General features: G+C 67.2%; 5 protein-coding genes across 5 annotated transcripts; 3 read left to right on the top strand and 2 right to left on the bottom strand.

Annotated features, from left to right (window-relative positions):
* Window positions 1-119: 119 nt before the first annotated feature.
* On the bottom strand, window positions 120-1,405 carry MNEG_9244 (hypothetical protein; the record flags this gene model as incomplete). Its single annotated transcript, XM_014042288.1, has 4 exons — window positions 120-129; window positions 194-369; window positions 542-1,165; window positions 1,337-1,405. The coding sequence occupies 4 exons, from the start codon at window positions 1,403-1,405 to the stop codon at window positions 120-122; spliced, it is 879 nt and encodes a 292-aa protein (XP_013897742.1).
* A 1,396-nt stretch (window positions 1,406-2,801) lies between these two features.
* Window positions 2,802-3,119, bottom strand: MNEG_9243 (hypothetical protein; the record flags this gene model as incomplete). Its single annotated transcript, XM_014042287.1, has 1 exon — window positions 2,802-3,119. The coding sequence occupies one exon, from the start codon at window positions 3,117-3,119 to the stop codon at window positions 2,802-2,804; it is 318 nt and encodes a 105-aa protein (XP_013897741.1).
* Window positions 3,120-3,243: 124 nt separating this feature from the next.
* On the top strand, window positions 3,244-4,598 carry MNEG_9242 (hypothetical protein; the record flags this gene model as incomplete). Its single annotated transcript, XM_014042286.1, has 2 exons — window positions 3,244-3,246; window positions 3,642-4,598. The coding sequence occupies 2 exons, from the start codon at window positions 3,244-3,246 to the stop codon at window positions 4,596-4,598; spliced, it is 960 nt and encodes a 319-aa protein (XP_013897740.1).
* Window positions 4,599-6,004: 1,406 nt separating this feature from the next.
* Window positions 6,005-8,904, top strand: MNEG_9241 (hypothetical protein; the record flags this gene model as incomplete). The annotated part of the gene is made up of 6 exons (XM_014042285.1): window positions 6,005-6,085; window positions 6,251-6,979; window positions 7,140-7,243; window positions 7,519-7,801; window positions 8,032-8,329; window positions 8,552-8,904. The coding sequence occupies 6 exons, from the start codon at window positions 6,005-6,007 to the stop codon at window positions 8,902-8,904; spliced, it is 1,848 nt and encodes a 615-aa protein (XP_013897739.1).
* Window positions 8,905-9,132: 228 nt separating this feature from the next.
* MNEG_9240 (hypothetical protein) lies at window positions 9,133-11,538 on the top strand (the record flags this gene model as incomplete). Its single annotated transcript, XM_014042284.1, has 3 exons — window positions 9,133-9,147; window positions 9,954-10,160; window positions 10,310-11,538. Coding segments are annotated over 3 exons (1,451 nt in total), but the record flags the coding sequence as incomplete, so codon positions are not given.
* Between the last annotated feature and the right edge of the window lie 9 nt (window positions 11,539-11,547).

Genomic DNA, 11,547 nt, shown 5'->3' with positions numbered 1-11,547 from the left:
CCCTTCACCCCCAGCTGCGCCCGCGCCCGCGTCCGCGCCGCCCTCTGCGCCGCCCTCGGCCCCGCCCTCGCCATCGTCCAAACCTGCGAGCATCGCCAGCGGCGCGAGCGTCGCCTCCTCTACCGCGTTCTGCAGGTGGTACGGCAGCCCGAGCCCCCTCCAAGGCAGCTCCGGCGCGACCAGCCGCACCCACGCCGCGCGCCGCGGCGGCGGGGGCGGCGGCTGCGCGGCCGCCTTGGACGCCGGCGCGGCAGCGGTGGGCGTGTCGGCTGAGGGCGGGTCGAGGTCGACGCGGGAGATGGGCAGGCCGGCGGCCGAGAGGGCAGTCTTGATCTCCTCTGGCGTCGCGTCGTCTGGAATAGGGCTGGCCTGGAGGGCAGGAGAACGAGTTTGGGAGAGAGGGTGAGTAGGCGGCAGGGGCCAGGGTGGGGCAAACGGTTTGGGATCGGGCGCGAGCGGGGTCCGGCCGGGGACCATGCGCAAGGGGGGACTGCAAGGGGGCAAGGGTGGTCCAACCACTGCGGCGCGAGCGGCGGCGCACCTTCAGCAGCGGCTGCGGGACCCAGGCCCGCGGCACTTCCATCCGCTGCCACTCCGCCGCACGCGCGAGCCGCCCCGGCGCCGGCGCCGGGCTGGGCAGCTCCGCGCGCGGCGGCGGCGCGCGCGGCCGTGGGGAGCGGTCCCGCTCCCTCCAGGCCAGGCGCTGCACCTCGCGCTCCCGCGCAGCGGCCTCGCGCGCGCGCTGTGCGGCTGCCTCGGCGCCGCCGTCGCCTGCCGTCCCCGTCGCCTTGGCTGCCGCCGCCGTTGCTGGTTCAGCAGGCACGCGGTCGCCGCCGTCCTGCTGCCCCTGCGCCTGCTGCTCGCCCACCTCGGCGCCGCCCGCCTGCGCGGGTGCGCCCTCTTCGCTTGCGGCGGGCTGCTCCGCATGCTGCCCCCCATCTCCCTGCTGCTGCTGCTGTTGCTGCTGCTGCTGCTGCTGCTCATGCTCCATCGCCTCTACATTACTCTCAGGCTCTGCATGCTCCCCCTCGGCCTTTGACTGCTCCCTCAAGTTGTTGTCTCCACCGCCATCGTCATTCACGGCGTCGGCCCGTCCTGCCGCGCCCGCCGCTGCCTCGGCGTCGAGCGCCGCCTGCAGCCGTGCGATCAGCTCGGCTTTGAGACCCTGTAGGCGCGGGTTGAAAGCCCGATATGCTGAGAGGTAGCGTCGCGCAACCATGAGGCGCGGCTGCGCCTGATATGCGGCAGCAGGATCGGAGTTCAGTGCTGCTCTGGCGCACCGGCGGAAACTCGCGAGCGAAGGCATGTTGGGCCGGCGGCGCAAAATCAAGCTTACCGTCTGTTCGAGGCCACGCGCCTTGAGCTGCGTCTTGAGGTCCGCCACTGTGAGTTTGGCGACGATCATTGTGCTGATCTGGTTGCAAGCCGCATGTGACTATCTGTAGCCTTTATTCCAGCCCAGAAGTGTTGCAGAAACGCTGGAAGCGTCGTAGGTCACAGTAAAGAAGCCGGTGATCTGTGAAGATCAACTGTGTCAAATCAACGTACGGGACTGCAAAACGGGCAGGAAACCGTCTGTGTGTCTCAAGTCAATCGGTGAGATATGATTATATGAGTGAGGCTCCGTTCCAAGGGCAAGACAGAACAGTGGGAGTGTCGTCATGGGGGCAACAAAGCAAAAGCGGCAGGGGGCTGCAGAATTGGACATGCCAATCCGAGCGGAAAGGCCTGCTCTTGTACAAGATATTTTACACCATGCAATTGTTGCATGGGCCACCCCACATCAGCTTTTGATGGGGTTGCTGCAGCCGGTCAACAGCATGAGCAATGAACCAGCACCCGGCTGTCTGCGGCACGCTGAGGCCAGCAGCATGAGGCAGCAGTCGGGCTGAAGGGGTGATAGCATGCTGATGAGTCTGGAAGTTGACAGCAGCAATCAGATCATCAGACAACACCTGGGACACGCTGGGGACACCATGCGTGACCACTGGACCACACCAATTGACCACACACGGGCTGCCTGCATGGCAGCTGATTCTCTGCATGCGCCTACTGTCCGGGCAGCTGGTGCCACACGCATGTAATTGGGCAGACAATCGGATTGTAGGTGCCTGTGCCAGCGCACTGCAGGAGGAATGAAGGCGTGCGTTTCTTGTGAACAGCTACACAGGAGTGTCAGCCTCTGCGGCACTGGGGAAGTTGGGGCGGACAAAGCAGCCGGCGTACGCCACAGCGTCTGCAACGTCCTCTGTATGCCTGCTTGCGACGTACCTTGGCAGATTTCACCGGTAGCCTCAACATGGCGCGATGGTGCATGCGCCGCCCAAGTGCCTAGCGGTCAACAGACGACCTCTGACCCAGCATATCGGTACAAGGCGCGAGACAGCACGCTAATCATATACCTTGCGATACATCGTGATGGTTTTTATTCACGGCTGCATGTGGGAGGGCGGGTGAGCGGGCATGCCCGTCGATTTGCAGTTGATGGATCCTCCGTTGATTTGTGCCGAACCGTTTGAACTCTTCGGGTTATAAATTCATTTCCATCAATTTACACCACGTATTGTGACCTCGATCAGGCACCCCGCAACACGGTAGCCGTCTGTCTCCCTCGCGCTCGGTGAGTGCTTGAATGTTTTAGGAAGTCACGAAGCTGCCCTCAGAACTCGATCTATCCCGTGGGGATGCGAGCGGGCTGCAGTCAACCAATGGCCGTCCCTGGTCGTGTTCCCCGCGGCCAGCGTCAGCTTCGCTCTCTGAACACGTGCAGAGTGTTGAGACATGTCGTTTCGCTTGCTTTACTACAGGATCTTGGCGTCCTGTGGCAGGAGATCGGGGCGGCACTCCGCCCCCTGCCCGTGCATCATCATGGCGCACCGCGGCAAGCGAGAGCCGTGGTACCCGTGGGAGCTCCTGCCGCGGGGCTGCACAGGGCATCGATCCGTGGGCTCTAGAAGGACTACGCCCCTGCCGCTGCCATTCTTGGCGGGCGCCGCCGCTGCAACTGCAGATGCAGCCTCAGCAGCTGCATCGGCCCGAAGTGCAGCCGCGGGCGCCGCACCCACTGACAGTGCACGTGCTCCCGACGCCTTGGCACGGGCGCCGACCGACGCCTGCATTGCCGGTGACCACCAAGAACCCAAACGCAGCGGCGAGAAGCAGAAACGGAGGCGCTTCCCACCCATGCCGCCGCACCCATGCCGCCAACCCCCGGCACCCCTGATCAGCGACGCCTTCGTGGCTATGGTGAGAAACGCAAGCAGCCGGTTTGGCATACGTGCATCCGCCCACTGATCAGTGCGCTGCAAGCAACACCACAGAATTCACACGTCCGCGGAGCATTCAACTCATTTGCAGCACGCCGCCCACCGCTACTGCCACAAATTCAGGACCCTGTGCGCCTCGGCCCCGTGCCGCCAGACATAATCTGGCTCCCGCCGCACGCTGTGCTCGAGCTGTTCGGTGGGCCCCCAAGGTCGCTGTCCCTTGAGACTTGCATCGTCTTGAACGGCCGTGTCTGGTGGCGCCACGCCTGCACGATGCAGCTCATGATCTCGCCCTATGGGACGCCTTTGGCTTGCATCTCACCAACTGCGGCGCTGCTGCAAGGGCTGGATGGCTGCTGGCTGCTTGGGTTGCAGCGGGTCGGGAAGTTTGAGCTGCGCATACACGTCGGCAGTGGGTGGCCGAAGGAGCTGCGGCAACAGCCAGGCCAGCAGCAAGCGCAGCAGCAGCAAGCGCAGCAGCAGCAGCAGCAGCAGCAGCAGCAGCAGCAGCAGCAGCAGCAGCAGCAGCAGCAGCAGCAGCAGCAGCAGCAGCAGCAGGAGACGGGGCAGACGGGGCAGCAGGAGCAGCAGGAGCAGCAGGAGCAGCAGGAGCAGCAGGAGCAGCAGGTGGCAACTGCAGCAAACGGCAGCATGGGGGCGGGCGTACATGACACCAGGGTACTGCAGCCGCTGCCGCTTCCACTTCCCTCGCAGCGCCAGGCGCAGCCTGCCTCTGGCGAGCAAGGAACTGCCGCCGTGGCCAGCGGCAAGCGGCGGGCTGGTGCACAGCCGGCGCCCAGGGAGCACAACACACGCGCTGCTCTTGCCAAGCGGCAGAGGGGCGAGGCAGAAGGGGCGGCGCAGCTGGCGGTGACGGCGCAGATGCACCAAGGAAAGGAGCAGCGGCAGCCCAAGCAGCCATGGCAGATGTGTGAGAACCAGCAGGCGCCGCCCAACAGGGACCAGCAGGGTCTCAAAAAGTCCAACAGGACAGGCAGATTTGCTGTTGCAAGCGACACTAGCGGCGGCAGCCGCGGCAGCAGCAGCAGCAGCGGCAACCTTGATCCTGCGCCCACAGGCATGGTGGCGCCGTGGGCGATGGGGCAGTTGCCTGGCGGCTTCTTTTCGCCCACGCTGCCGCCGCCCATGATCCCCACGGTGCTGCGCCCCCCCATGCCGATCGTGCGCCCAGGCATGGACAGGACGGCGCTCCCGCACGAGGATGCGCAGCGCATTCGCGCGCAGCAGCAGATGGCGGTGATTGCGGCGGCTGCGGCTGCAGCGGCGACGACGCTGCAGCACCAGCAGCAGCAGCAACGGCTAGGCGCGTGATGGGGCTGGGGGGAGACCGAGTGCAGGTTGTCAGGGGTTTGCGCGGGTGGGTGCGAGCTTGAATGCCAGTGATCCAGACAAATATCGCAAATCAGGGCAGAAACAGGATTGTGATGTATCAGCTGTCTTGTCCTCCTTCATGTGGCTGCCCGTCTGCAAACCTGTAAATTGCAATCGCCCTGATATGCTCTATGCCCAAGTTGGTCGCGCGTGTTGATACCCTGGCATGGATGGTGTCCATGTTGGTGACATGCTCAGCTCATGGCAGGAGAGCAGCAGAAATCTGGGTATTTGCGCGCTTGCACGCCTTGACATGTGTGTGTGTGTGTGTTTGTGTATGTGTGTGTGTGTGTGTGTTGCAGGGTGCAGGTACCAGCAGTGATGAGGCAGCGGTGCCGAGGCAGCAGCAATGGGGCAACAGTGATGATGCAGCAGTGACAAGGCAGCAGTGATTGGGCAGCGTATCCTGCATGCCCGCTATGCGTGCTTTGAGGGGCCCACGCCACTGCAGCGGGCAGGACAGGATGGCAACACACCAGTACTACTTCAAGGTGCGCCCTGTTGGCTGAAGGCGTGTTATGCAGCAGCCACGGGGCTGCTTGCTGTGGCACCAGGAGTCTGCGTGTCATAGACTTTGACCAGCAGCGGCTGCAAGCATGACACGCGTCACGTCATGCCATAACACATTCGCTCCAACCGGTCCGCCACATCAAGATACATGTCCTCAAATAAAGATACTGTAGGAGGTTCTCTAGGGCCTTGATCAACTTTCGCGCTCGACCCGGGAGCCCACAGCTTGTGCGTATGCGCACCATAGACCAGCCCTGTTTGCCCCCGTGTAATATCCTAACTGGATATTTTTCCCTGTCATGATCGACAAGTGCCCTCAAGTGCCATACGCCTGCTATCCCCAGGCCCCCGGATGAACACGCTGTCGTACTGTCGCACCCGACCACGTGACCCCGTGCAAACATACAATGGGCGCCCAGGGGTGACATTCCTGATATCTGCAGAGTTTTTCCATGCATAGTGTGCTGGCGGTGTCAACAGTCCCTCGTATCGTATGCAATGCCGTGCAAGGCACCCCAGGCCCTCCTCCAGTGACCTGCGGCGGCCGAGTCATCATGGGACCCTGACCTGCCCATATGCTTAGCGCTCTGCAGCCGACGCATTGACTAGTTAGAGACTTCCGTAGTTGTTTGCCGTGCTGACTTTGCCAAGTACCGCCAACCCGACTCGAGATCATTGGCCTTTCCCTGAGTGCCGCGTCTTCTCAAGTCTCATTGAATAGAGCAAAGTGATTGGACACATTGCTCTGCTGCGCGCGAGGCGGGGCTTGAACGGGGCGCCATCGTGGGCGGCGCGGCCACCAGTCCGTCGGCGCCTGCACCAAGGCCCCGCCTGTCATGGCATATGAGCTGCTGCTGCCGGTGCCCAAGGGCTTTCAGCTGTGCACAGCCGTGTGCTCCTATGGCTTCTTCATGCTGGTGAGCCCCAGATGGTTGACCGGCTTTGAAACAGCGTCGTTTGCCTGAGGTGGCGCAAGCTTGCTCCCTGGTCTGCACCCGTCGCCCGCTGCCTGCCCTCAAACGTCGAACATGCGTCCCACGAGCATCCTCCCCAGACACACTGCAACACGCCGCGCCGTGCAGGCGCCTAACGAGTGGCGGCGCGAGGGGTCGGGCGGCAGGGGCACGTTCAGGCGCCCGCTGCTGCTGCCGGGCGGCCGCGTCGCACGGGTTTGCCTGGCTCAAGAGCCTGGCCCCACACCTGGCGCGGCAGGAGCAACAGGCAGCTGCCACCAGCGGTCAGAGGAGCCGCAGGTTGCGGAGGCGCGCGCAGGGCATGAGGGGCAGGAGGGGGAAGGGCGCCAGGATGAGGGCGGCGCGCGCGTGGTGCGGCAGGCGTCTGGCGAGCACCCGCTCGGCCCCCGTGCCAAGCGGCGCCGCCTGGAGCTGCCGCTTCAGCCGGCGGTAGGAGCCGGAGAGGATCGGCGCGCGGCCGCGGCGCTCGCCGGGGCGCAGCTGCGCTCGGCCGCGGCGCCAGAGGCTGCGGCGGCGGGGGCGGCGCGGGCGATGGCGGAGGCCGGACTGGCCTGTGGCACGCCCGGCGTCTCTCTTGGGTTCACGCAAACCCACCATGGTGCCGCTTCAGCTTCTGCTGCAACGCCATGTCAGCCGGGGGAACCCTTTGCGGAAGCTTCCCACGAAGCGGTCAGCCCGCACACCCCCGCGACGCCCCCGCCAACCGCGCCCGGCGGCGCCGCGGCGCAGCGAGGGTCGGCGCCGTGCGGCTGCTGCGATGGTGGTCTGCTGGCAGTGCGCGTGGAGGGGGCGGGCCCGCCGCTGTCGCCTGAGGACTGGAGAGCCATAGAGCAGCAGGTGAGGGCAGAAAGGGGTGAGGGTTTCGCGTTTTGAGCGGCCCCTCTGCCTCCGCTTGACATGACGGCCAGGACTGCCAGTGGCGGACAGCCGATTCCGGTTCGCACGCAGCTGCAGCGAAGCTTCGCGTCGCCGGACGCCCCTGCCGCGGCCCTCACAGGTCACGCGCATGTTGCGGCTGTCGCCCGGGGACGCTCTGGCGGTTGCAGAGTACCAGGCTCTCGACCCAGAGGCGGCCGACGCTGGGTTCGGCCGCCTATTCAGGTGGGCCGCGCGGCGCGGCGGGAGGATGCGGGCAAGCTGCGGTCAGCCTGCCCCTGGAGCCGCAGGCCGCAGCACCCTGCGGCGCCGCCCTCTCTCAAGCACCACCTAGCTGCCGTGCTCGCCCCTGCCAGGCCCCAGGGTCCCGGCTGTGATGATACGCCGCTGCTTTCCTTTGAATCCTGTACGGAAATCGCGTCTGCAACCTGCACGTCTGCCAACTGCACATCTGCCGTCGAATCCACTGCCAGTGCATCGTCACAATGACTCGTTCCCAGGTCCCCAGACCTCTGGGAAGACGTCTGCAAGACCCTGCTGCTCTGCTGCTGCGGCTGGGGCCGCACAGTGGCGATGGCGTCGAGACTCTGCAGCCTCGGAGGCAGCCTCGCGAGCGGCGGCGGCGGGAGCAGCAGCAGCGGCAGCGGCGGCGGCGGCGAGGTCGGAGGCGGGGTGCCGTGCTGGCCGTCGCCAGAGGCCGTGATGGCTGCCGGGGTGGAGCGGCTGCAGAGCGAGTGCGGCCTGGGGTACAGAGCCAAGTGGTTTGTGCAGCTGGCTGAGCAGGTGAGGCGGGGGACCATGCCGTAGGGGTTGGATGCCACACCGGTTGCGACGGCTCGGCACTGGACCACGTTTTGGGCGAAGCGCGTCGCTGCGTGTGTGCTGAGTAGGTGTCAATGAAGCCGTCTGCCCCCTGCAGCCGCGAGCCGAGGCGCGTGTTGAAGCACCACTGGTTCCTGCGGCGCCTGCAGCTGTTGAGCGCCGTCGCTCGCTCTCCGCGCGCTTGCCCGCAGATCACCAGCGGCAGCCTAGACTTGTCAGCGCTCGAGGCCCTTGCGGCTCAACAGCAGCCTGCCGCCTGCGATAGCGGGCCGGGGGCGGGGTCCGGAGGAGACCCGCTGGCGCCGGCCGCGGAGGAGCCCGCGAGCGAGTCGAGGGCGCGCCGCAGGCGGGCGCGCGCTCCCGCAGCGGCAGCGGCGGCGGCGGCGGCGGCGGCGGCGGCGGCGGCGGCGGAGGAGGGGGCGGCCGAGGGCGCTGCGGCGGCGGGCAGTGAGGATATGTACAAACGCCTGCTGGCGCTGCCAGGCATTGGTAGGTGCCCCGCCGCGCGTCATAAAGTGGACAGCCGGTCCCACCCTTCCCATGGCGCCGCCTCTAAATTGAGGCGGCGCGTCTTCCTCGAAACTGCCTGCCTGATTGGTCGCGCGCTGTTGCAGGCCCGGCCGGCCAGCCATGCACCGCTTGTGTCAGCACCCGGCTTGTGAGGCCCAGCGCTGGACACTGGACCCCGCTTTGCCGCTTCCAATCCTGCAGGCCCCTACGGCGCCGCAAACGTTATGCAGCTGCTTGGCGACTACAGCCGCGTCCCCGCCGACAGCGAGACCGTGCGCCACCTGCGGGACCACTGGGGCGCGAGGGGCGTGACCGCGGCCAACGTGGCCGCGGCCGCGGCGGCGCGGTACGCGCCCTTTGGGCGGTACGCGTTCCTGCGGTACTGGCGGGAGCTGTGGGTGGGGTACGAGGCCGCGTTTGGCGACTTCAGGGCGGTGGACCCGGCGCTGTACGCGCAGTACACGGGAAGCAACATGGCCAGGCGCCGGGGCGGCGGCGGCGGCCGGCCCGCCGCTGCTGTCGCGGGCGGCGCTCGCGCGGCGGGGGCGGACTGAGCGGCGCCGGCGGCAAGGCGGGCGCAGTAAGCGCTTGGGCTCCGCAGACGGCGGCTGCATGTACCATTTTTCAGTTGCAGCGCGAGTAATCATGTCAACGGGCACAGTCGGCTAGGGTGGGTGTGCATTTTCCAGGTTTGCTTGAGGCACAGCGAGGTGGTGACCTGGTCCAGGTGACGGGGCAGGGGATCCACTGCGGCGTTTCTGCTTGTCAGGGACAGCAAAACAATGAGGTGCTTGCGGGTGAGTATGATATGGGACCTGGCTGCGATGGGAGGCGTGCGATGCAATTCCCACGCTGATGCTGCAGGATCGGGCTCGCGAGGGCGCCGCGCGCGCGCACGAGTGACAAAGCATGCCACCAGCTTGCATGAGCACAACTTTGGTTTCGACAGCTGAGATATCGACGTCGCAACATCTCGTCGCTGTCGCGGGCTCCTTGTGCCACACTGGCCATTTGCACCTGCCAGCACTCCTCTCTCTGCCCCAACACCATTCATCATTTGTTTGATGCACTTCAGAGTTGATCGCTAGTCGCTCTACGAGATACACAGCAGCACACAGCAGCACGCGGGCTGGATCAGGCACCGCGGACTCACGGCCCCTCAGTGGCTTGCCATGATGCCGCCCCCTAGCTGAAAGACAAGTTAGCAGCGCTTCGACACGGCTAGCGGAGGAGCGGGGCACGCGGGCTGGTTGCAGCACACAGCAGCAGCAAAGCAGAACATGAGCGACTCGGCCGTTCTCAAGGCCCCGGCGGTCATACGCGACGCCGAGGCGGCACGTGTGGTGTATGCTCGAGTCAAAGGCTACCCCGCATGGCCGGTGCACGGGGTTGCAGAGGGCGAGGCACCCGGGCGGGGTCTGCTGCGCGAACACCCCCCGCACTTCGCGTCTCAACTTTAAAAACCGGGTACTTTTGAAGGGAGCAGCTCGGCCAGCAGTGCACGGGGCAGGGAGCGCGCTGCAGGGCGGCACAGCGCTGCGCGCACCTGCCGCGTCGCGCTGCTGCTGACGTTGCCCGTTGTCGCGCGCCCGAAACCCCGCAGGCCCAGGTCCTCACCAAGGACTTCGCGCGCGCTCATCTTGGAAGCGTGGCGCACAAGAGCCGCAGCGACGTGCCGGTCATCTTCTTCGGCACGTCTGAGATCGCCTGGGTCGGCCCGCGGGACGTCGTGCGCTGGGGCGAGGGCATGCAGCAGCAGCTGCACCAAAAGGGCAAGAAGAACAAGAAGTTCGTGGTCGCGCTGGAGCAGGTGGGGAGACCCCTGTGCGAAAACGCGGCGCACGTGCGGGCGCCCGGGGCCCGCCGCATGCGGTTTTGGGCAGGAGGGGCCGCAGCCGGGTGATGGGCTGGCGGCGCATCGGTCAACATGCATGATCCATCCGCCCCTCCCCGCCGCAGGTCCGCGACTTTCTGACGCTCGCCTGCCCCCGCGCCGCGCCCGCCGGCTGGTGGGCCGCGCCCCCGGCGCCCGGCGCGCCGCCCGTCGTCGAGAGCGCGTCCGATGAAGAGGACGAGGACGACTTTGAGCGCCAGCAGCTGCAGCTGCGCCTCGCCGCCCACGCGCAGGCGGCCGGCCAGCGGCAGCACCGCGCCTCAGCGGCCAACGGCGGCGGCGCGGGGGGGCGCTCCCACCGCGTGTCTGAGGAGGGTGGCGGCGGCGGCGGCGGCGGCGGGTACTACGGCGCCGGCGCTGCAGAGCCGGCCGAGGACGCAGAGGATGATTACAGCGACTCTGACAGCGAAGCTGAGCGCGCGCGGCGGCGGCGGGGCGGCGACGGCGGCGGCTTTGTGGGCGGCGGGGGGGCCGCCGCGCCGGTCCGTCGGGGTTTGGCGCACCAGCAGCACCACGGGGTTGCCGGCTATGGCGGGTACGGCCACCAACAGCAGCAGCAGCAGCAGCAGCAGCAGCAGCAGCAGCAGCAGCAGCAGCAGCAGCAGCAGCATCACCAGCAGCAGCGCGCGAGCCGCCGCAGCGGCTCTGGCGCGGGGTGGGGCGGCGCCGGCGGCGGCAGCGGCAACGGGCGGCGCAGGCGGGGCGGGGCCGGCGGCGGCGGCGGGTACGCTGACGAGGACGAGCATGTCGGGGAGCCTCTCAGCGAGGAAGACGGGGAGTCGCTGCGCATCGCGGCCGCTGCGATCGCGGAGATGGCCGGCGGGCCCTGCGCCGACGAGGCGCCCGCGGCGGCGGCGGCGGCCGCGACGGCGCCGTGGGGGTGGGATGCGGCGGGTCTGCTCGGGCATGGAGGCTGCGGGGCCGTGCCGGGGAGGGCTGCGGGCAGCTGGCTGGACAGGTATGGGTCGGACGCTGTCGACGGCCCCTCCCGCGGCCTGCGCAACAACGCGGCCGCGCGTGCGGCCGTGCTGCAGCAGCAGGCGGCGCTGCGCGCGCAGGAGGACGAGCTCCGGCAGTATGCGGCAGCGCAGGCGGCGGAGGCGGCGGCGGACGACGGGTGGGGGCATGCGTTCGATATGGACCTGGATTGGGAGGAGGAGGGGGAGGGGGATCAGGAGGAAGCCGAGGAGGCGGTCATCGGAGATCTCTATGACGAGGAAGATGATCTCGTCGCGACGGCGGCGGCCGCTGCGGCCGCCTGCTGGCGCGGCGCGCCGCCGCCGCCGCCGCCGCCGTCCGAGAC

The sequence above is a fragment of the Monoraphidium neglectum genome (assembly GCF_000611645.1).
Source record: "Monoraphidium neglectum strain SAG 48.87 unplaced genomic scaffold scaffold01868, whole genome shotgun sequence".
Lineage (NCBI taxonomy): Eukaryota > Viridiplantae > Chlorophyta > Chlorophyceae > Sphaeropleales > Selenastraceae > Monoraphidium > Monoraphidium neglectum.
Note: the sequence above shows the minus strand (reverse complement) of the source record. Positions and strands in the feature narration are given on the sequence as shown.